A 20,431-nucleotide genomic window follows, 5' to 3' on the forward strand; every position below is an offset into this window, starting at 1 on the left:
GTCATTCTTTTGGTCACGGATGACAGAGACCTGGATTTACTTTGTCTAAATGTAGTCCTCTAGACGTTATATATTTAGATTAAACTAATTACGCAGGTCCCAGTTACAGGCCATAGACAGAGAGGCAGCTCCAAAGGGGATTCTTCTCAGACACCTACCTCACGGTGGGATGAAGCACTCTTTTGCGGCAGCCTATTTCTCTCCTTCAGCTACAGAGAGCTTGAAAAAACAGCACATACAGGGTGTCTAACGTTCTGACAGCTAAAGCCAAATGAGGAGAGCCTGTTTCCACCCCTAGAAGAACCGATGGGTTTGTACTGAATGAAAATGATCCTTCCAGATCCTACATTTAGGCTCTTTAGATCAAAAGGTAGTGGGCAGAAAAATACTGTAAGTTTCCTCCTGTGCAGACATCCTATCAAGGGATGTCTCATTAAATGAGGCATCATTTTAAGTGTCAGGCACGATCAAACTACAGAAGCACGTTACGGTGTTTGAGGAAACGGCTGTTCACCCCGGCACTTAAGGAACTTGTAGATTGATTTGAGCAGTGTACGTGATGAATATCCACGTCACAGGCAAAAGAGAACTACAAAACTACTTGCGCACATGAAGAGATTCCTTTGCAACCTTGCCTTAGCTGGAATTGTACATACGAGCCATAAATCATAGATAATTGAACAGCAGCTGATGTCCAGAAGGTAGCTGGGGAGTACGGGCTGATGGTACCGGAGGCCGTGAAATGCAGCCCTCTAATGACAGCAGATACGAGGGCGTGATGAGAAAGCAGCCAGGTAGCTGGGACTACTGCCTGGAAAAACAGGAGCCACCGTTGCGCCCTTCTGAGAGGAGCGGCACGTGAAACCACGGGCTGAACGGCGAGGGCTTTCGGTCAGCCGACCGAGCCGGGGATGACGCCCTATGACCGGAGAGTGCCAACCGAGATGCTCCTCCGAAAGGGGAGAACCGCCGTGTACCTGGGCAGCTCCCAGGCCCGCTCTCCCGCCCCAGCGGCTCCCACAGCGCCAGAAATGATCTGGAAATAAGGCAGGGAGGTGGCGGTGAAAGGGGCTGAAACGCCGCCGAGGGTCACCGAAGGCAGGCCGGTGGCTGGTGCCGGGCCCTGCGGCGGCTGACAGGGGGCTGGCAAGGGCAGCGGGGCCGGGGAGCCGCCGCAGTGGGCTGGCGGCTGCCAGGAGATCAGGGATGGCCCGGTCTGACACGGAACCGGGAGGACCCCACGGGCACCCGCGGCGGGCCCCTCCGCGCCAGCATGGCGGAGGCGGCCGGGCCCGGGCCGGCACCCAGAGCTGAGCCCGTCACGGACCCCGGCGGCGGCAGGCGGGAAGCAGCCGAGCCCCGGGGCGGTGGCGCCGCTTCCTGGATGTGGCGCGCGGCGGCGGAAGCGGCCCCCGGCCCCCTCCCGCCGCCGCCATCACCGCCTCCCTCCTGCCTCCTCCTCCTCCTCCTCCGCCTCCTCCTCCGCGCTCCCCCGCCCGCGGCCGGGCCCGCGCCGCTCGGGGCCCCGCCCATGAGGCGGCGGCGGCGGCGGCGGTGGTTGCGGCCGGGCCGTGGCTGGAGCTGGGGCCGGGGCCGGGGCCGGGGGCAGGCGCCTGCCCGAGGGGCGGCGGCGGGCCGGGGCTGAGGGCCCTGATGCGGCTGCGGCCGCGGCCGCTCCGCAGCCGGGAGAAGCGCCAGGCTCCATGCACCCCAGGTGAGCGCCCTCGCGTCCGCCGGGGCCGGGGGACCGGGGGGGGGCGTGGGAGGCGGGCGGGACCGCGGCCGGGCGGGGTGGGGGACGGGCACCTCGGGCCTTGCGACGGCGGCGCGCACCCCGGCCGAGGGGACGAGGAGGGGAGGGGGTCCCTAAAGCGTTCAGCGCCTCCCGCAGGCCCCGAGGCTTGGCCCCGGTGATTGGCCACTCCTCGGTCCCGGTGCGAGGGTGGTGGGCATCACCTCCTCGGGCATCACCACCCTCATCAGCCGTTTGGGCCGGGGAGGGGGGGGATGTCCCCTGCCCCACCGGGTAGCCGGAGCCCTCGGCACCGTCCCTGCAAAGCCGTCCCTGGAGGCAAGCGGGGCGGTTGGCAAGGGTAGGAGAGCGTGCCATGCAAAAGCTGGGCAGAAGCGAGATGAAGTCAGCGACGCCGTTTGTGCGGCTCAGACCTTCGGGTTAACTTGCGTGAGTTTGGTGTATTTGGCCGTTTTCCAGGGTGAGCAGTACCTTTCCTTACTGGAGTGGCAATCCAAGCTCCAGCTCTCTATTCGCACTGCAAAGCCCAGGCCTGCTGCTTGCAAAGGGCATGTGAGAGGCTCGGGTCAGCATGGAGGCTATTCAGTCTTGTTACCGGGGTTGTGACAGCTGTGGGGGCAGCTGGTCTTTCTGGCCCTACGAACCACGGATTAGAGCTCGTGTGTGGGCAAGAGTGCCAGGGTGGGCAGAACTAAGGCCAGGCAGAGCTTGCAAAGGGAGGTGACTGTGTCTGCTTGGTGTCCCCATCCCCGTGGACCGGTTTGGGCTGCATGTGCAGCTTGAGACCCCAGAGGACGGATATGCCCCGAGCTGGCATGGTTTCTCCCAAGGCTGGGGTTTTGGGTTGTTTGGCAGCCTGGTGCTTTCCACAGCTCTACGGCCACTCGTGTGGTGTGCGCCCAACTTGAGTAGCTTGAGAGGTGCAGGCACTCAAGAGCCACTGATTGATCACACTGAAATAACATGTCATCCACGGTGACAATTTTTAATGTGATAGGAGCATGTGCCATGTCTGCAGAACCAGACTGAGGCAGCCTGTTAAAACTCTATACAATGGCTGTTCTGCAGAGGTAACTCTTGTCACTATTGGCCTGGTTCGAACCGATGGTGAATTAGATGTTTTGTGTCCATTACCAGTTTTAAGTAATCTTTCTCCCTCCTCTCCCCCGATTTTGGTTTTTGAACATGAATGTGGTGTCCAGAAGTCATGAAATATAAATCAGATGCTGTTGGCAGAGTAATTGTGACATTCAGCTTTCAAATTGATCTGTGTTCACAATGCTTTAATCAGAGTGGCTTTGACTACAAGGATTGAAAGGGGAAAACTTTGTTTTCTGGGTAGCAGGGAAAAAGCTATGGTCTGATTTGTCTTTTTGAACTGGCTTTTTAATCCTGTTTATTATTAGATATATTGACCATATTATATCTAATATGACCAATACATATTGATCACTATATGATCACAGTGTGAGTGGTTGATGTGCTTTATGCTTAGCTTTCTAAGGCGGAGGTTTTATGTGTCAATATCTGATTTTTTGAGTTTGTTTGCTCAGCGCTTTGTCACCACAGTACAGTCAGTAATCAGGAATGCTCTTGCTTCTGTTTCTCTTTCTTTTTCCCCTCTCCTCTCTGTTCCCTGCTCCCTAGAATGAATGAAATGAACTTGAGTCCTGTAGGGATGGACCAGCTGACCTCATCCTCTGTGAGCAATGCCCTGCCGGTCTCGGGGAGTCACTTGGGATTGGCAGCGTCACCCACTCACAACGCCATACCAGCACCAGGTAATGGGGAAAGCTCCCACAAAGGGTATTGAAGCTCATGCTCTGTGTTTTACTGGCACGGGAATGTTCGTAACTGGGTAGCAGTGCTTGCCCTGATAGCAAGTCATGTCTTCAGCAGGTAATGAGGTGATGTAGAATTGTGGAAGGGTAGACCATTGCTTACGTGGGCGAAGCAAAAAGGATGCGTGCTTAAGAGGCTTATGCCTTAATGGGAGTCTCATTTTGTTCTAATGGGTTGGTTTGCACTGTGGGTGGGTAGGTGGTAGCAGAATCCTTTGAAATACGAACTGTAGCTGCAAATCTGTCTCCATCTATGTCTATCTTCACTCAGGTGAAAATAATGATTTTTCACCTGTAAAGCAAAAAAGTCTTCCTAGCTTTTTTTTTTCAGGGGGCTACACAGGCAAAAGTCCATTACAGTTGTAAAGTAGAAGCGGGCCCTATGTAATGTATCCAGAAAAGATCTAGCCACATTCAGGCATGCCTCTCAGTGCCGTGATGACTGTGGTCCTTTCTTTGAAGCTTGCCATCTTACTTTGACAGTACCACACTGTACTTCCATAGGGAGCTCCTGAGGAATTAGTAACTTCTTTGTTAGCTTGTGTGTTCATAAGCTCAAGTAGTTCCATTGAATTTAAATGGGTATTTTCTTTTGCAGGCTTGCCTGTTGCAATTCCAAACTTGGGCCCCTCCTTGAGTTCCTTGCCCTCTGCTCTGTCTCTGATGCTCCCAATGGGTATTGGGGATCGAGGAGTGATGTGTGGTATACCAGAGAGAAACTACACCCTACCTCCGCCACCATACCCTCACCTGGAGAGCAGCTATTTCAGACACATTCTACCTGGTAAGTAGTCTGGTGCTGATGGATGAGAACAGAGAGAGAAATTGTTTTAAGAGCCACCTGTTTCTGTCCTGAAGCAGGCAAGACTGACTGTTTTGCAGAGCTGTAAATTCCTGGAGTTTGTCTGGAGTCTATTCTGTCATTTACACACCTTTATTTTCAGGCCTCTGTTTCTATGTATGTATATGAAGAGAATTGCAGGGTATTTTCTACTTAAACCAAACCTCTGGTCACTCCTCCTGTTGCTTTGTTTTTAAGATTAACGGAAAACAAAGCGTGCTTGGTTTCTATTTCAAATCGCTTTAGTTCAAAAACTGCTGCTTTTTTTTTCTGCTGTAGTCTGAAGCAGTACTTGATAAGTGCATGATGGGAGGTTACAGTAGTTCAAAGCTCAAAAAGAGCAAGCCATCAGCTGAGGAGTTTGGGCTCTTTCCCACCCCTTTAGCCCATGGCATAGGTTTTCTTAATTTTTGTTCCAGGTTGATTTCCAAAGGCCTAACATACTGATTTCTATCTTGATTCCTCTCTCACATGTGTTTTAGAGTATAAATGTAGAATTTTACATGTTAGTATATGAAGACACAGAAATTCAAGCTTTAAATGTAGTCCTTGTTTTGTTTCGTAGCTAAGATTGACAGGGTGGAAGGGGGTAGATAAACTTCTTCAGGGTCACCTAGTGGGTATTGTTGGTTCAGCCTGGGTTAGGAAAAGCAATACAGCAGCCCAGATCTCATCAACTATCTGATGACTAGTGGCTGAACTTGTCAGCTGCTTAGGAGTAACCTTTCTACTGCGTTACATGCTTGTCCATTCTGTGGGCAAAGAGTAGAGGAGGAGATGGTACATTTGAGGACTGAAGGTATTTGTCATTCTTCTGAGCTGGAATAATTTATGCAGAAACGTATTTTTTCTTTCTAGTCTGCTTGATGTTTAGCCTGATGTTTCATAGGACTCTTCCATCAGTCATCTTACTGCCTTCAAGGATCCTCCTTGTTCAAGCCACAGGGCAGCATAGTATGCAGAAGTATTTGATGCAGCTGATTAAATTAAACTGTCCATTTCTTGGCTTAGCCATTTTTAATGGGGTTATACTGCAGAAAGAGTATCCATGCTTGCATGCTTGTAATAACGGACATGTTTGAATGGAAAACTTTTACAGAACAAATGGCTTATAGGGTTCAAGGCCAAAAAGAAACATGCTGACTCAGATCTTGCAGAATCTGCAAAATCTGTCTCTGCTGGAAGTACTGTTTACTTGAATGTGCTGATGTATTTCCTCCAAAGATTTTTTTTGTTTTAGCTTTGTCCAACATGAGAAGTTGGTAGTATGTAAATACAGGTTACTCTTTCTTTGTATCTTCAGTTCCAAGGTTGTTTGACATTGAGGATCTTTCCAGAACTACCAGAAAAGATGTTAGGGTTTCTGATTCAAATTTAACTGGGCTATTGTTTTAGGAGAAACAACATACTTTTCATCTAAGGAAAGAGAGCAGATGACTCACGATACCTTTGAAAGACCTTATCTTCGTCCTTCAGAATTGCAGTTGATGATCTCCGAGATGGACAGTTGTGTCACTTAGTCTTAGAGGAAGGAAGCAGTCATTGTTAAAACTAAAATACTGAAGCAAAAAGGGTGTATCCTGGAGAACTGTTTCTACTTCTCCTACCAAAGATGAATGAGGGATTATCAAATGTTAGATTCCACTAGCAGTCCTTCATCCGTTGTGAGCTATTTCTTGAGAATGAAAAATTATGCCTAAAATGTGAAGAACCTCTTTCTGTTTCAGTTTCTGCACTGAGGAGCCTAGGTTAGATGCTGCCAGAAACTTGGCTGTTCAGAGTTTGACAAATAGCTAGAGACTTGCTCTGTTGGATGGGAGCTTGGTATTTGTTGTCAAATGATACTTTGACAAGAGTGTTGGCTTGGCATATGTTTGAGAGCCATGTTTTAGAATTACTGGTTTTTAATTCGACATAATGTAAAGAGCATGTCTTCAGGGATCTAGGTCTTAATGTGCTATGCTGCAATGATGTGGTATTTTTGTTCAAGATTTGAAAACTGATGTCATCTCACTCTCTTCTCTTTCCCCCTCTCATTCGATCAGGTATCTTATCTTACTTGGCTGACAGACCTCCACCTCAGTACATCCATCCCAACACTATAAATGTTGATAGCAATCCGGCGTTGTCAGTCTCCAGCAATCCCTCGGCCCTAGATCCCTACCAACCCAGTGGAACTGTGGGGCTGGAACCAGGGATTGTCTCCATGGACTCCCGCACAGTGAACACGCATGGTGCTCAAAATCTGCATCCTAGTGACAGCCACGAGGTAGCGCTGGATACTACAATCACTATGGAGAGCGTTTCGAGGGTAACCAGCCCCATCTCTACAGACGGGATGACAGAGGAGCTTACAATGGATGACGTAGCTGGGGATCATTCGCAGATTCCGAATGGCTCCCGAAGCCATGAACCTTTAACCGTAGACACGGTGGGGAGTAACTTGACGTCGGATGCTGTGGGACACGGTGGTGTCATTCCCATTCACGGTAGCACTTTGGAACTCCCTGTCGTCATGGAGCCTGACCACATCGCCGGGCGGGTGACGGGAATGTCGGACAGCACACTAAATGACTCCATTCATACTGTGGCCATGAGCACCAACTCCGTGAGCGTGGCGCTCTCTACCTCACACAACCTAGCTTCCCTGGACTCGGTAGCCTTGCATGAAGTGGGCCTGAGCCTCGAGCCGGTGGCGGTGTCTTCCATAAATCAGGAAGTAGCCATGGGGCCAAGTCATGTGGATGTGTCTGCAGACAATCTTGCCTTTGTACCATCCTCTCTGCAAATGGAAGACTCCAATTCGAACAAGGAGAACATGGCAACCTTGTTTACCATATGTGAGTGGACGTTTCCTGCTTTCTTGGGGTAGGGTTTATTATGTAGCTGTTGTCTAGTGGGATGATAGGACTCTTGCTGCTAGTCTTACAGATTTCTGGTGAAAGAAACTTAGTTATTTAACAAGTCCACAAAAGTTGGAACATCTGCAGTGGCAGATTAACCTCGCTGAAATGATGCTAGTTGGAAGTAGACAATATAGGATGTTTTAGCGTCATTCTCTTTGTATCCATCTCCCATGTTGCCTTGAGGTTGGCAGCTGAGTTCTTTATGAACCTCTTGCCTTTTGTGGATATGCTGATATTATCCTTTGCAATGAGACTTTTGTTTTTTAAAGTCACATCACAAATGACTCTTCTTGCTCCGTTAAAAAAAAAAACAACAAACAACAAACACCACCACATCAAGTGGGTATAGTTGTTGAGTATGACGTTATGTGATTTTGCAAAATTTTTATTAAACCATGAACAATCATCATGAAAATGTTCTCAACACTACCCGCTGGAAAAAAGAGCAGAGAGGGAGGGAAGTTTTTAATATTTCTAATTATTCTTATCAAAGGACTTCAGTCCAGAGATTAGTTGATCTCCTAGGAAGAGAGGAGCACTGGACATTACACTCTCTCAATCCTGTCATCGTTCAAGGAGTGGTGTTTGAGAACTGTGAGGTTCTCGTTTGCTGGGACAGAGATTTGAACTTCCATGCGCAGCATGTCTGGCTTCCTACTACTGAAGCGTAAGGCCAGCTTTTATATTCAGTTTTATTAGTTGTGGTAGCATTGCTGACTACTGCTCTTGCACGCAATCTGGTCCTACAACTGCCAGAGCTTTGTCTGTATGACAAGCTTTGCCTGCAGAACATCTTTTAAGAAATGGAAAGAAATAGTGCCTTGGTTAGCAATGGGAGAGGTGCAGTTTAGTGCAAAGTGACTAGTCAGACATTTGAATTGAAACTTTTATTCTGTGGGATAAAATAGAACTTAAAATCAGGTGGGTGTAGAACTATAATGAATTTACAATTCCTAGAGGAAGAGTTTTACGGTTGATACACTCAGAAGTTCTTACAAGCATCTGTTGCATGTTGAATAATGATGAAAATACTGTGATATCCAACATGCTCATGGTGAAATCACTTCTCTTATTCACCTAAGCGAGATTTGATGTGCCAGCTTATAGTCACTGTAATTAAAATAGTCCTAAGCTGTTTCCCAGGTGATGTTCCCCATTGGTAGGATGTTATAATGGCTATTGCATGCCTAGTGCTTTCATGTGATTTGCAAAATAGATCTTTGGCTTAGGAAGGTTTAAATTTTAACTTTTTGTTGTTGTTTTTAAACTTCTCCTGAATAAGACATGAATTTGTGTCCAGACAGGCGACAGCATGGAGGAGGAGTTGTTTTAGAGCCTCTTGGTGGTTTTTCCTCACTGAGAAGGCAGGAATCAAGGCCTTTTTCAGAAAACTTTTTACACTGTTCCTAAGCAGGAAGAAGAAATTGCCTTTGCTACAGTCCTAAATGTTTGTGAAATTTTTAATTAGCCCTTGTTTTGATCATCTTTGCTTACAGTTCTGCGTACCTAAATCAGAGAAGTAATCACTGTGATTACTTCTTCTGTGATTGCCCCCCCCCCCTCCATTATTTGGCAAGGAAATGGAAAGGAAACAGTGTATTTCGCTTCCTGTAGAATGTACGATTTTTTTTTTTCAACTTCTTAAAAATGTATGAATCCTTAAATGTTTCCAAGTGGTAGTGTGACATGCCTAGAACTTGCTTTGCTTCCTCTTTGCCTCTCCCTGGGGCTAGTCCACAGACCCATAGTGGTGTGTGCTAGGCAATGCTTAAAAACAACTGTTCTAAATAGTGTTACTCAGGTCTGGTTGTTGCCGTTGCTGTACTCCTACATGTCATCTGTGCACATTAAGCAATTCTTATATAGGCTCTACCTAATAATTTTCTGAGTACCTTCCTATCTGTAATTGTGTAGTAGCTTAAACTGTAGGTGTAGTAGCTTAAACTGTATGTTGTATGGGGTCAGATTCTGGTACCCTGATGTATGAAAGGAGTGTCCCAAAAATCTCTTCAAACAAATAGTAATGGAGCTGCTGTTTATGCCTGCTGAAGACTACTTCTGTGATAAGTCTTTTATACTGGAGTTGGGCCATCAAGAGGCCAAAGAAGGTCTTTGTGGAGATTCTGCTTATTTGGCTGAGCATCTTTCTTCAGAAGAAGAATGATTTATCAGGAGGGTGGTTGCTGAGTAGGTGCTAGTTGCTCCATTCATAGAAAATTAAAATGATATAGGTTTTTCTAGATGAGAGCATTTTATGCTATACTTTTCCCCAAAATTATTAGACTGAAGACTTTCAGTGGTTTATTTTTCAGCGGTACTTATGCTGACTGACAGATTGGGAAAGTGATGCTACTGATTCTTCTTGGGCTTTTGCTTTTGTTCCATTCAGTGGCATCCCATAGAGGTGTACTGTATGAGTTTATTGCAGTAAGTCAGTCCTTCAAAAGCAGCAGTGAGGTCAGGTTTTTGCTACCATGAAGACTTGCACATTATCTGAATTTAAATGGAGATAAGGGGATTTGTGGGTTTAAATTAGAAAAATTTTAGAAAGAAGACCTTACCATTCCTTTGCATTAATATCCTTGAGGTTCTACATGCAAGAAAACTCTTGTGTTCCTGGTAAATTCCCAAAACATAACCAGTTAGAAAGTGTTTAGTTTGGTATGGCTTGGATTTTTCTGCCAATAAAGGTCATTTCACTTTTGATCAGGGAGAAAATGGCTCTTCCATCATCAGCATTACTGCCAGCTCTGGGAAGACTACCATCAGTTTTGCAGTAGTTTTGTTGAAGAGTGGACTCTGTCCCATTGATAGATGGCCCCTGTAGGGATAGTCTAGAGTCTAAATGATTAAGTTACCATCAGGAAGGCAGGTGGAGATCCTCATATTTGATCTGAATTGGATAGGAACGTTCGTGTACGGTGTACGTTGGTGCCAATCTGACTGTATGGTTCGTATTCTTCTGAGTAAAAGCTAGTAAAGCGGACAAGTTAAACCAGATAGAAGCAGCCTTTGCCAGGAGCTGAGGTGAAACATACTGATAGGGAGCTGATTGCACTGGGGGGGCTGTTGCATCTTTAATCCCTGTTGTCCCTTCCCCTCTCTGCAGGGTGCACACTGTGTGACAAGGCATATCCATCGGACTGCCCAGATCACGGGCCCGTCACCTTTGTCCCTGACACCCCGATAGAGAGCCGAGCCAGGCTTTCTCTCCCTAAGCAGCTTGTCCTCCGGCAGTCTATCATGGGAGCTGAAGCGGGTAAGAATCAGATTACTATATATTTCTATGTAGCAGTTTAAAATACACTCGTTGCCTGAAATCAAAAACCGCAGGGAATTTAATGTGGGAAAGAAACACTGCAATAGAGAGGTGGTTCCGTCTTCTGTAATCACCCTGACTTACATTGTGCAAGAGCTTCTTGTCCTCTGGTGACTGCTTAGCCTTCAGCTAGACTCTAGGGGTGCTGCCACAGAGCATTACTGAAACACTTGATAAGGTCAAGCACAAGCAAGGTATGGTGTTTATTTTTATTGTGTGCTGAACAGCCCAGGCACAGCTTTGATAAGGAAACATTACAGCAATTGGAGTTTGGGGGAAGATAGCAATTAGAAATAATGGAGGAGGTTTCTGTCTGCTTGTTCATCAGCTTGGTTTGCTACGTGTGGGTCTTCTGGATACTCTCATTGGTGAATTGATCATGAGTGCCTCTTTTTTTTTTTTTTTTTTTTTTTTCCCCCTCCCCCCCCCCGCCATTTACATTTGGCATGTAGACTGTGACCTTGTCATTGGATGTGGACCTTGTTACTGTATTTCACGCCATTGTCACCTGGAAATCGAAGAGTACAGTGCAGTACCCTAAGGATCTGAAGGCTAGAGAAGAATGTGATTATTGGCTTGCTTAGCGATGCTGCTTGTTGAGAGTAGATTACATCTGTTCTTTTCAAGCTGCACTAGTTTCCAGTTTATTCCTAAAAGCTATTTGGTGTATTCCTGTAGACCTATATATATATATATATAAATATAAATAAATAAAATGTTTAATAATAAATAATATACACGCAGGAATCCCTCTGCCCATGACAGAAATACAGCTGCCTCTGGGGAGAAATGCAGAAGCTGCTTAACAATGCCCAGCAACAATTCTGGAAATCCCTGGGGATTAGGTAGGCAAAATGTAGTTACTAAAACTAGTATTTTCTGCTTCTGCAGAAAGTGCCATGAAAACTTTAATTGGTACAAGTGGCTAGGATCTTAGTTTTATAGCTTACTAAAAAGTAAATTACTTGCTTTTGACAAACAAAAATATTTGTAATTAAAACAAAGCGGCTCCCAATAGTGTCATGTGGTGGTGGTGGTTCTTGTCTTTGCCTTAGGTGTGTTTTACATGTGAAGTAGAAGCTTTGATGATCTTTTGCCTAGATGTTACCCCTGGAGCATTACCTCATAAACCTCCCACTTCTTTGTTATGCATGATTAGTTCTTTAAATAATTGATTTCTGCAGATTTTGGTCTTCTACTGATAGGTGTGTGGACACGAGAAACCATTCCTGTAAGGACTTGTTTTGGACCTTTGATCGGGCAGCAGAGCCATTCCCTGGAGGTGGCTGACTGGACGGACAAAGCAGCTAGTCACATCTGGAAGGTCAGTGGATGTTATGGCTCAGAGTCTGCAGGTGTGTGTTTATCTGGTGAAAGCCACCGCGTGACACAGCAGCTTTAACATGATCATCCTTGCCAAAAGTCAAAATTAATGCAGTTTGATTGTTTAATACTTAATATCAGCATAGCAGAGCTGTATACCATGTAATATGCTGGTAATAAATCCTGAAATACAATGAACTTCTTTAATGCCTTTTCTTTTGAAGGGCTGTACATGGTTTCCCATATTTGTGTGGAGTTGCAGCAGAGATTGTATATGAATTACTAGGCAGCGCTTGTTTGTTTTGTGTCATTGTTTATTGAAAGTTCCCCCAGGTGATGAATGATTTGTTTTAGGAAAGCTGCTTTAAAGCTTTCTTTTTCACATCATTTCATGTTCAGAAAGTAAAATTGATCTATATAAATAAAACGTGTACTGTTTGCCCAGATATTATTCACAAGACTTGGCTTGTAAGAAAAGCAGCCAAATGCATTTCTGCTGGGAGCTAAAGGTGGTGTGTGGGAAAGATACTGATAAACAGTTCTTGTAGCCTCCTGGGTAGCAGAGAGGTCAAGATTCCTGTGTGAAGGGGAAAGTAAGGAGTAAGAACAGGGCTGTGGTCTTGGCAATGGCAATGGAGACCTGGCTTGTTCTAGGTAAACATACCCTCTCTTAAAGAAAGAAGCTGGCTTTCACTGCATTCGTTGCTGTGTTTTGTCCTAAGATTGCATTTGTTTTCCCTGGTAGATCTATCACAATGGCGTCCTGGAGTTCTGCATCATTACAGCTGATGAAAATGAATGTAACTGGATGATGTTTGTACGCAAAGCCAGGTGAGAACCACCTGTACTGTGCTAAGTAGCTTGGAGTGTGAGTTGCAGGTTCATAGGAGGCTGTGCTGGAGAATGTGCACTGCTGCACTGACAGCCCAGATGGGTAATGAGCTTGGGACCAAGGGACCTTCAGGAGTTATCTAGGCATGTTGGACTGGTGGGGAGCATGAAGCAGAGAACAAAACATGGAGAATGTTATGGGGGAGCCAGTACGTGTGCTGTAGTGAAACAGCCCCAAACCTGCCCACATACTTTGTTTCCTTTGTTCTAAAGCTTTAAACCAGGTTCTTTTTATATTAGCTTACCGTGTATTAGCTTGTTACTGCCTTTCCTCTGTCCCATTCCTTTTGGCTACATTTGTGAAGATGTTGATTGTCTTTTTGATTTTAATACTTTATTAGCAAAGGGTCCTTGGGTTCTTTTGGCCAAGTTCCAAGCTCGCAAGAGCTGTCCTTTCCAGTCTTTCTAGAGCCTGCGATGAAAACTGTCCAGACTGGCTTCAGTATTGCTCCATACATGGTCCACTGAGAAGGCTGAACTTTTCCTATTGCTCTGTGACACAAAGTAGGTTTCCCCTGCAATTCATTTCATTGCTGCCATATGCAGGAGTCAAGAAGTTAATGCTTGATCTCCCACTGCAGTGGGGCAGAGCTTTTTCTGGTTTCAGATACTAGGAACAAACATATGCAAGATACAGCTTCAGAAGATTAATTATCACATCTTGGAAATGCTTTTCAAGAGTTATTTTTGAAGATAATTTTGCTTTAAGACTTTACTGATATTTATGTCTCCCTTATGTGTTCCCTGTTTCTTAAGGGGGTTAATATGAAAAATATATGTATTTTTGTAGTTTCTTAGGAGATCAGAAACTCTCTTCTCTCAGCCCACTCCAATGTCTATTAATAATTTTCTCAGCAAGATATCACAGTGGTGTGAAAAATGTATCATTTGGTGGAGCAGATTGGTTCTCAAGGTCCAGTTTTCCTTTACTTTCCTTTAATAAAGAAGGACAGAAGTGACAGACATGAAAGTTTTTATAATGTGCTGACAAACGTTGAGGTTTTCTCATTACCTATTTATAGGAATTTCCTTTTTTTTTTTTTTCCCCTCTCTCTCAAAAAGTCATTATTTCTGGAGGTTTTTTTTTCATAACTCTCGTTATTGCTATAGGAACCGGGAAGAGCAGAACCTGGTAGCTTATCCTCACGATGGAAAAATTTACTTTTGCACCTCTCGGGACATCCCACCTGAACATGAGCTTCTCTTTTATTACAGTCGGGACTATGCACGACAGCTTGGTAAGTAAGCACTCATCTTGTTGGCTTTGCAGGGAGTACTCAGCTTGAATTCCCTTTTAGTGCCATCTCTGGGCACTGTGACTTGGGAGTGCATTATGTTCCTTCTCAGTTCCTAGTAGTGCACATCATCGTTTCCTTTTACATTTAATGACTACAGGAGTACCATCATTCAAAAGAAACATTTCACTAATTCCACTGATCAGGAGTAAAAGATCACAGTTTCAAAGAAGGGTTGGTTTTGCTTCTGTTCATCAATCTGGTGCTAAGGGAGTTTTGATAGCTGAAGATGTTCCTATCCTCTCCCACCTTTGGTTGTGATAATTTAGGTTTGGTGGTTTGTGCTCAAAACCATTCCAAAGTTTGGCCCCCCAAAACATTTGAAATAGCCTACCTAAAAGAGCTGAAAAGCAAGCACCGGAGCTGAAAGGAACAGGGGTGAAAATCTCTGCAGCTGGCTTTGCTACCACAAAGTGCTAACATGGATCACGCTCATGCTCTGTGCCTCACTAAAAGTGATACTTTTGTGCCCAAAGGTGTCCCCGAACATCCAGATGTGCACATCTGCCACTGCGGAAAGGAATGCGCTTCCTATGCGGACTTCAAGGCCCATTTGAGCAGCCATATTCACAACCACCTTCCCAGTCAGGGGCACAGCAGCAGCCATGGGCCAGGCCACGGCAAGGAAAGGAAATGGAAGTGCTCCATGTGCCCCCAGGCTTTCATCTCCCCTTCCAAGCTCCACGTCCACTTCATGGGGCACATGGGCATGAAGCCGCACAAGTGCGATTTCTGTAGCAAAGCTTTCAGTGATCCTAGCAACTTACGGACACACCTCAAGATACACACAGGTAAGGGCTGGGGACTTTATAGAGATGCCTGTGCTAGTAAAACGTTGGGGCAGGACCTGTCCTCTCTGATCCCTTGGCCAGTTGTCAGGGCATAGCTTGTGTCCATAAATCTAAGCTCTTAGAAACATAGAAACGTAGAATGTTTTGGGCTGGAAGGGACCTTTAAAAATCATCTAGTCCAACACCCCTGCTGTGGGCAGGGACATCTTTCACTAGATCAGGTCACTCAAAGCCCCATCCAACCTGACCTTGAACACTTCTGATGGTGAGGCATCCACAACTTCTCTGGGCAACCTGTTCCAGTGTCTCACCACCCTCACTGTAAAAAAAATTTCTTCTTTATGTCCAATCTAAATCTATCCTTTTTCAGTTTAAAACTGTTGTCTCTTGTCCTGTCACTACAGGCCTTGGTAAAAAGTCTCTCTCCGTCTTTCTTATAAGCCCCCTTTCAAGTACTGAAAGGCTGCCATAAGGTCTCCCTGGAGCCTTCTCTTCTACAGGCTGAACAACACCAACTCTTTCAGCCTTCCTTCATAGGAGAGGTGCTCCAGCCTGATCATTTTTGTGGCCCTCTGGACGTTCTCTAACAGGTCCATGTCTTTCTTGTACTGGGGACCCTAGAACTGGACGTAGTACTCCAGGTGGGGTCTCACAAGAGCAGAGTAGAGGGGGAGAATCACCTCCCTCGGCCTACCTTTTTAAGAATGGCAGCATCCTGACTGTCTATAGGAATGATCTCTCATCCATGCTGACCCCAACTAATGCCTGGGCACTGCCTGAGAGAGTGCTGGTTGGTGTGGGATTAGGAGTGTGCTGGGTTCAGCAGTGTGGGTGCTTATAGAACAGTATGTAGACCTGTGTTCTGGCTGATTGTGCCATGTCTAAAAGCATTTGCTGAGTTGATTACAGTTGGGAAGAAGTGTCAGCCTTCGTCTGGGAGACACAAACCCTTTGTTCTCACACAGCAGATCTAGTGCTGGCAGCTATGTCAAAACAAGGGTTCCCTTCTGCTCATGAGAATAAGCCAACTGGGTTTGAGAGTTTGTAATGTGGACAGTTGTCCACTTAAATATGGGACTGAGATCTTTCCCCTCTGTCCTACTTGAATTGCTTTTCATCTTACGGAAATGGCACAAGACTGAAATCGGTGACTGTGGGGTCAGACTGATGTGGATAAGGCTCAGGTCTGTCACTCTTCAAAACTTAAGTCTGAACATGCTGTTGAATTCTGTGGGCATTTGGATATCACTAGAGGCTTCGGGAATAAAGGGAGAATTGCCAGCAGGTCAGTGAATGAGCGCTAAAAGAGGAAAACAAAATTGTGAAAGATTTTTCAGCTGTGTAAGAAGAGAGGAAATACGAAAAGGCATGGATTTAACACAGAGTGAGGATAGGGGAGAGGGTGAAGGTCAAGTATAGGCCAGCAATAGTGTGGATATTTTTGCCTCTTTTTTTTTGGTAAGGCTGAAATAGCTATTGGGAATCACAGAATGCAAATCACAAAGCTGGAAAGGGAATAAAACTGGGAGTTCAGTGCACTTGAGTCAAGCATAGGAAGCTGTGGGCTCAGTAACGAGGAGTTTTAATAAACTGATCAAGTAGAAATGTGGTGTACACGACCACAGAACACTCAGTGGGATAGGGATTCAAGTGGTATGCACACTTAGTCTGAATTCAGTGGCCTGCAGGGGTTTTGAACTATTTCTGGCAAAGAATAATGAAAGAACTACAGATAAGTGGAAAAATGGGATAAAACATAGAAGTTACCAAAGAGCCAGTGAACTTTGTACTTGTGTGTTTGTTAGATAAGAGAACTTGTTTTTCTAGACAAAGGCAATGCAGTGCATCAAATGTGGTTGGGCTCTGGTAAAGCATCACATATAGTTCCTGTGGGAAATTAGTGGAGATGAGGATGTACTAATGTACAGTAACTTGTTGGCTACCTTGGTTACTATTTAAAAAGGAGGTTACCATTATTTTTACTCAATAATTCATCTTGGATAAACCTAGTCTTGTTAAGTGTTTGCCTGAATCTCTTTGCTGGAAAAATGACAAGTCTACTGGTGATGTTTTGATACGCAGAGCACGGAGGCACAGTTGGTGTAGACAAGAAGCAGAAAGTCTCTCTTATAGGAAAGGCTGACTGACCACAAGCACCGGAAGAAGAGGAATGCATGGTGTTTTTTAGAAGGATGAAGTGCAGAACCATGCATCACATGAAGGGCTCAGTAGTTTGAAACAGTAGCATGAAGTGGGTTTTTTGGCTTGGGGCCATGGGGTGGGGGATGAAAAGCTTTGGGAATGATGAAATGAAGTCAGATGCCTGTTTTTTGCATAGCTAAATCTAGACTGTAAGTAGGTAGGTCTTTATGCTGAGTCTGAAGGAACTGCAGGAGGAAACGGGTCCTGTTCACAAAGAATCTGCCTTTCTGCAGGGTAAAATCTTATTTTTCAGAAGTGGTCAGGCTTGTTTGCTTACTGTATTTCTTGGGACACTGACCGTCAATTTGTGGGTGTACGTATGTAATCCTAGGTCAGAAGAATTATCGCTGTACCCTCTGCGACAAATCGTTCACCCAGAAGGCTCACCTGGAATCGCACATGGTCATCCACACGGGGGAGAAGAATCTGAAGTGCGATTACTGTGAAAAGCTATTCATGCGGAGGCAGGACCTCAAGCAGCATGTACTCACTCACACGCAGTAAGTGATCTCACAGGATGTGTTGGACTGGCCAGGGCAATAAATAATGAAGCTGAACAGCCCAAGAGAGAATCCAGTTTGCAGATAGTTTGGCTTAGGGAGTGTAGGGTCATCCTCTAAAATGACAGCGAAGTCAATCTGGACAAATTCCTTGTTACTGACTGAAGCTGTCCTATTCTAGTGTTTGCAATAATTTAACGATACAGTGAATTCCAGGCATGCACCGTGTCTTGCGAAATGGCATTCTGGAGTGTTTGTTATTTTGAAGAGAGAGGGAGTTAGTTGATTTACATCTAGTTCTCTGCCGAGAACCATTTCCACACCCAACATGACCACAAAGAATCATAAACTCCTCAATGTTATTCTCACCGAGTAGCTTGTTAGTGAAGCGTCCCTCTCTGTTTGCACCCGGGGTGGGGTGCAGCCATCCCCAGCTCTTACCTCCCCCCAGGTCTCATTCATGCACTTGGTCTCCTGCTCCTCCTGCAGGGAGATGCCCACGGTCAGGGCAGATCCCCTCCCAGGTCCTCCTCCAATTATCTACACGTCTCTCCCAGCCCCTCAGCTCTCTGCCAGGCCAGATCTTTCCTTTTGCTGTGAGAATCTCTCCATGCTGTTAGTTACTCCCAGTCCAAGGTCCTCCATTAAAGACTGCTTGCCCAAAGCTAGTCCCTCTGCTTATTTCATTTTCAGCATCTGGTTCTTGTACTCACTTGGAATAGATTGCCACTTCTGTCATGCTGCCTAGGAGACAGCACAGTGCAGCTAGCATGAGCAAGAGAGAGGCAGACAGACAGGCTTGCTTTGCTGCTTGTTCTTATGGCCAGACCCAGGAGCACTACTGCTGGGAGGTGTTTTGCAGTCATCTACAGAATTTGACTGCTGCAGTCTGGTAAGCCTCTGCTTAGCATTTACAGATGGAGGGTTGTTAACACTCAGCAGCTTTGTTTTCTTTGTTTGTTCTTTTTCTGCCCTCCCCCCCCCCCCCCCCCCCCCCCCCCCGGGTGGGAAGGAGGGAGACTAACCTTTCCACCATGGCAACATCTCTGCCCTTGCCAAAACATGGAGCTTAACCAGAGTTTGGTTTTGCTGAAAAAACAAACAAAACTCTTGTAGAATTCTTTCTTCTTTAATTTATCATCAGGAAAGAAAAATGGTTGCAAGCTAGCTGTTAATCCAAAAAGCCTGACTTTTGCCAATAATGTTGGGGGGGGGGCAGAGAAGAGGGGCTTTGTGTACATACTGTGAGAGAAAACTGAGCAGTATTTACACTTCAGTGCTGCAATAGTACTGTTACTTCTGGTCTGCTTTTCCTTCAAGTATATTGAAAGTAAGATTTAGGAGTAAAACGACTGCTTTCACCCTTCCTGTCACCACCCCCCGCTATTTAATACAGTACCAGCTGCCTTTCGGCAGGAGCAAACTGTAACTTTTTCATGTCTTGCAGAGAACGGCAGATCAAGTGCCCCAAGTGTGACAAGCTGTTTCTGAGGACAAATCACCTGAAGAAGCATCTCAATTCACATGAAGGAAAGAGGGACTATGTCTGTGAAAAATGCTCCAAGGCTTATCTAACCAAATATCACCTCACTCGCCACTTAAAAATATGTAAAGGCCCCACATCCAGCCTGTCAGCCCCAGAGGAGGAAGAGGAGGAGGATTCAGAGGAGGAATTAATAGACTCTATGAGGACTGAAGACTGTAGGATTAACAATGGAGTCTATTCAACAGGTGATGCCCTCTCTGGACACAAATGAAGAGAGAGAGGGAAATTTTCTTGGATGTTAAAATTTGGGAAGGAAAAAAAACTTCTTGTCTTCCCAGTCAACAGCGTATGTCAGATGAGTTTTCCTTCTGTTTTGGTCTCTGCACTACCACCACTTAATAAACTCTGTAGCCAAAACACTGAAAGAGAGAATGGATCATGGCACATGCAAGTGAACAGTTGCTAAGAAGGAAATAGGAGGCAAGGAGATTTTTTTTACACACACTGTGCATACTTCTTTTCCAAATCACTCAGATTAATCCATCCACTGCTGGGATACATGACACACCTTGCATAGCCCTTTGAGTAAAGAGCCACAAACCAGAAATGTAATCAAGTGATTGCAGTGACCTGTAAGCCAACTGTCCTTAACTGCCAAAGCCATGACAAGAAGAAAAACAAACAAAAAAATGGTGGTGGCAGTTGATGCATTTTTCTTTCTAATACTTTTTAAGTGAAGGATGTAGTTTGGCACAGAGCAAAGACTGTCAATGCTCAGGTTTCCTTCTAAAAAATAAAAAAAAGCCCATGAAATCAGCATTTGCAGACAAAGCAATTGCCAAATTACTCAAAGTGATTACCAATTACTCAAAAATTGGCTTTTGGAGAACAGTTATTGCCTCTTCTCACTCTAGTTCACTAGAACATGTAAGCAGCTGAGGAGGCAAAGACTGTATAGACTCGGTAAGGAAGAGGCTTACAGATGATCAGACGGTGTTTACAGTATACATTACTTCTTGTGCTGTAAACCTTTTACCACCTGGAGTGATGGGAGGGTTTGCTGCTAATACTATTTATGGAATGAAGATGTATTTCATTCTGATGTTTTCTTTAAAAAAAAATAAAAAAGTGGCTCTTTTCTAATGTTCTTTTTTAATATTTACACATTCTGAAAAAAGTTTCCTATTTCTGATAGTGATGCTAAGAGAAATAACACTTTTTCATCATCTGCCTCTCCCAAGCTTTCCTGGGACAAGGTATGGATAGGAGCACCGCCACAAACA

The 20,431-nt window shown here is 45.3% G+C and overlaps 1 protein-coding gene across 2 annotated transcripts; it reads left to right on the forward strand.

The window, feature by feature from the left end:
- The first annotated feature begins 1,476 nt into the window (after positions 1-1,476).
- On the forward strand, positions 1,477-20,296 carry PRDM4 (PR/SET domain 4). 2 transcript variants are annotated; one of them, XM_075501746.1, is made up of 11 exons: positions 1,477-1,714; positions 3,401-3,534; positions 4,193-4,378; positions 6,481-7,275; positions 10,451-10,600; positions 11,845-11,984; positions 12,729-12,814; positions 13,985-14,112; positions 14,646-14,960; positions 17,494-17,662; positions 19,110-20,296. In XM_075501746.1, exons 1-11 carry the CDS (start codon positions 1,704-1,706, stop codon positions 19,417-19,419), a joined length of 2,424 nt encoding a protein of 807 aa, XP_075357861.1. In that variant the 5' UTR covers positions 1,477-1,703; the 3' UTR covers positions 19,420-20,296. The 2 variants fall into 2 exon arrangements, with proteins under 2 accessions (XP_075357861.1, XP_075357870.1); XM_075501755.1 differs by having other exon boundaries at positions 11,866-11,984.
- Positions 20,297-20,431: the final 135 nt, after the last annotated feature.

The sequence above is a fragment of the Mycteria americana genome, chromosome 1 (genome assembly GCF_035582795.1).
Source record: "Mycteria americana isolate JAX WOST 10 ecotype Jacksonville Zoo and Gardens chromosome 1, USCA_MyAme_1.0, whole genome shotgun sequence".
NCBI lineage: Eukaryota > Metazoa > Chordata > Aves > Ciconiiformes > Ciconiidae > Mycteria > Mycteria americana.

Coding starts and splice junctions, on each gene's coding strand:
- PRDM4 (XM_075501746.1), top strand. Junction 4,379..6,480: donor TTTCAGACACATTCTACCTG/GTAAGTAGTCTG, acceptor TCATTCGATCAG/GTATCTTATCTTACTTGGCT. Junction 11,985..12,728: donor CAGCTAGTCACATCTGGAAG/GTCAGTGGATGT, acceptor TTTCCCTGGTAG/ATCTATCACAATGGCGTCCT.